We start from the raw sequence: 2,427 nt of genomic DNA, 5'->3' as shown, positions 1-2,427 counted from the left end.
CCTTGAAAGTTTTATGAGATTCTCGCACAATAAACAATCATGCAAATCCATCCTGCTGTTAACTGTTAGCAGGCTAATAAATTTGATTCTTAAACTACAATATTACGGAAAGTGCTGATTCACTTCCTATGATAACAATCCTATGTATTAGTTTTCTTTTTCATCTAAAATTCAGTTTTTCGATCTCGTAAACTTTTTACCTGTACCGATACATGTATAAGTTTCAAAGATTTAAATGTATCCTTGACAGAAATTAAGACGAAGCGTCAGTTGACAGAAAATCTACCAAATATGAAAAAGAACAGATATGGGGTAAGTTTCAGAGAGACCACACTCTATCCACAAGAAAAAAACAGAAGAGTTAAAAATGATCGTTTAAAGTAGGATAAGCCAAGTTGTAATTCTGGAATACGAGTTTTGTTTTAGACAAGGTCTCCCGTAGGACAAGTAACACAAAAGCCAAATATATAAATGTAATAATATATTCAAAAATTCAAATATCCTTGTAATACATGTGCAGATTCTTTATAAATCAAAACTGTTCCATCAGTTACCAACTATGCACTTATCATGCGGTTTTGCCAAGGAACTGAGCCAGCTTGACTATTGAAATATAGTCGAAGGTATTCCCTTTGCTTCTTTGCAGCTACGGTGTCTCTGTTTGGTCCAATTACCATGTTTACTTCATACATATTTGCGGTCGCTCGCCATAAGCCCGGAATCAAGTCATGCTGGTCATTTTCCATGTCAAGTTGCGCGTTCTGTTGTGTTGGATATCGTAGTCTCATCACATTGTGCAGACAAACGCAACACTCGACAATGTTTCGTACTACATTTGGCTGCTGCATCATGGTGGTAAGTAATAATTGCCATCGTTGGGCCAGTATACCAAATGCGTTTTCAACCACACGTCTTCCTCTCGATATTCTGTAATTAGTTATCAATTGTTCATCTGTTAAGCCTCGTTGAGAATAAGGCTTCATCAGATATGTTCTCAACCCAAAAGCGTCATCTCCAAGAATGAAATATGGCACATTTTTGTCATCGTTCGGCATTGGATCCGGGTCTGGAAAGCCAATCGTTTCTTCTTCCAAGCACTCTTTAAGTTCAGAATTGTTGTAGATCTGAGCATCAGACATTGATCCACAACCACCAATGTCAATCCACAAAAACTAGTAATCCGCGTCAACTAATGCAAGGAGAACCACTGAGAAAAATCCCTTGTAATTATGAAAGAGTGATCCTGTATTTGAAGGACATCTAATGGCTATATGTTTGCCATCGAGAGCACCACAGGCATGTGGAACATTCCATTTTCGCTGGAACTCTTCAGCAATATCACGCCATTCGCGCTTTGTGGTGGGACAAGAAATTGATTCGACTTTATATTCGTCTACAATGGCTTGGCAGACTTCGGGAACAAACATAGAAATTGTATTTCGGGCAACTCTAAAGTCGTATTGTAGAGTTGGATATTTATCCCCAGAAGATAAGTGTCGTATAGTGACAGCGAGCTTCAGGCCTGGTTCCAATGCTTTTCTAAGCCGGGTATCTCTCCTTTGAATTCTGGGACCTACTCTATTCAATATTTCGTCGAACATCTCGGGCGGCATTCTCAGAAAGTTGAAAAACGACTGTTGATCCTCCATTCTCAACTCCTGCATCAGTCTATCATAGTGGCCAAACATAAGCCTTCTTTCCTGAGTAAGCCAGGGACGCACCCACCATGTTCTGGGTCTCCTTTGTTTTCTTTTTATCCTGAAGCAGAAAAGCGCAACTTGAGCATCAAGAAGAGCTTGTTGTCCTTGTAATGATGTATGAAGTAGAAGTAAATCTTGTTCCATCGTTCAACAGTACAATTACAAATGATTCCGTCTTAAAAAAAAAACCTATATATACCATATTCAACACGGGTAACAGAGATCCGATGCAAACCTGCTGCAAACGCACCGCAGACGTGGTAAAGACGTACTGCATACCGATAGGTCGTACAAAGAACGTACTAAGGTCTTTAGGAACGTAATAAGAACGTAGAATAGTCTTCGCGAGGTCGTGTTGAAAACTTCTCTAAATCACCAAGTTCTAAAAGATCGTAGTAAAGACGTAGAGCACTCGTAGTAAGGTCCTGGTGCAGTCTCCAAGAACGTAGTAAAAACGCAGTGAAGACGGCTTTCAAATTTATCACGTCCGTACTACGTCCATACGGTTCATAACTAGTGTCCTCTACGTCCTTACTACGACCAAGCCGTTCTCAGTACGTTCTTATTAGGTCTTTACTGCGTTTTATCCTCAGGAAGTTCTCACTACGTTTGTTTTGAACATGTTCAAAATTATTTCACGTCCTTCACGTCCATGAAGACCTTACCACGTCCATGCAAGTTCGCAGTACGACCATATAAGTTTGCACTGCGTTCGTTCCACGACTTA

The 2,427-nt window shown here is 39.9% G+C and overlaps 1 protein-coding gene across 1 annotated transcript; it reads right to left on the bottom strand.

The window, feature by feature from the left end:
- Nucleotides 1–1,172: 1,172 nt before the first annotated feature.
- On the bottom strand, nucleotides 1,173–1,844 carry LOC134684700 (putative nuclease HARBI1). The gene has a single exon (XM_063544004.1). The coding sequence runs from the start codon at nucleotides 1,842–1,844 to the stop codon at nucleotides 1,173–1,175; it is 672 nt and encodes a 223-aa protein (XP_063400074.1).
- Between the last annotated feature and the right edge of the window lie 583 nt (nucleotides 1,845–2,427).

Source organism: Mytilus trossulus, chromosome 9, assembly GCF_036588685.1.
Source record: "Mytilus trossulus isolate FHL-02 chromosome 9, PNRI_Mtr1.1.1.hap1, whole genome shotgun sequence".
Lineage (NCBI taxonomy): Eukaryota > Metazoa > Mollusca > Bivalvia > Mytilida > Mytilidae > Mytilus > Mytilus trossulus.
The sequence above is the reverse complement of the archived record's forward strand: the minus strand, read 5'-3'. Positions and strand labels throughout refer to the sequence as shown.

Bases quoted from the DNA above. Each gene is read 5' to 3' on its own strand.
- LOC134684700 (XM_063544004.1), bottom strand. From the start codon at position 1,844: ATGGAACAAGATTTACTTCTACTTCATACATCATTACAAGGACAACAA.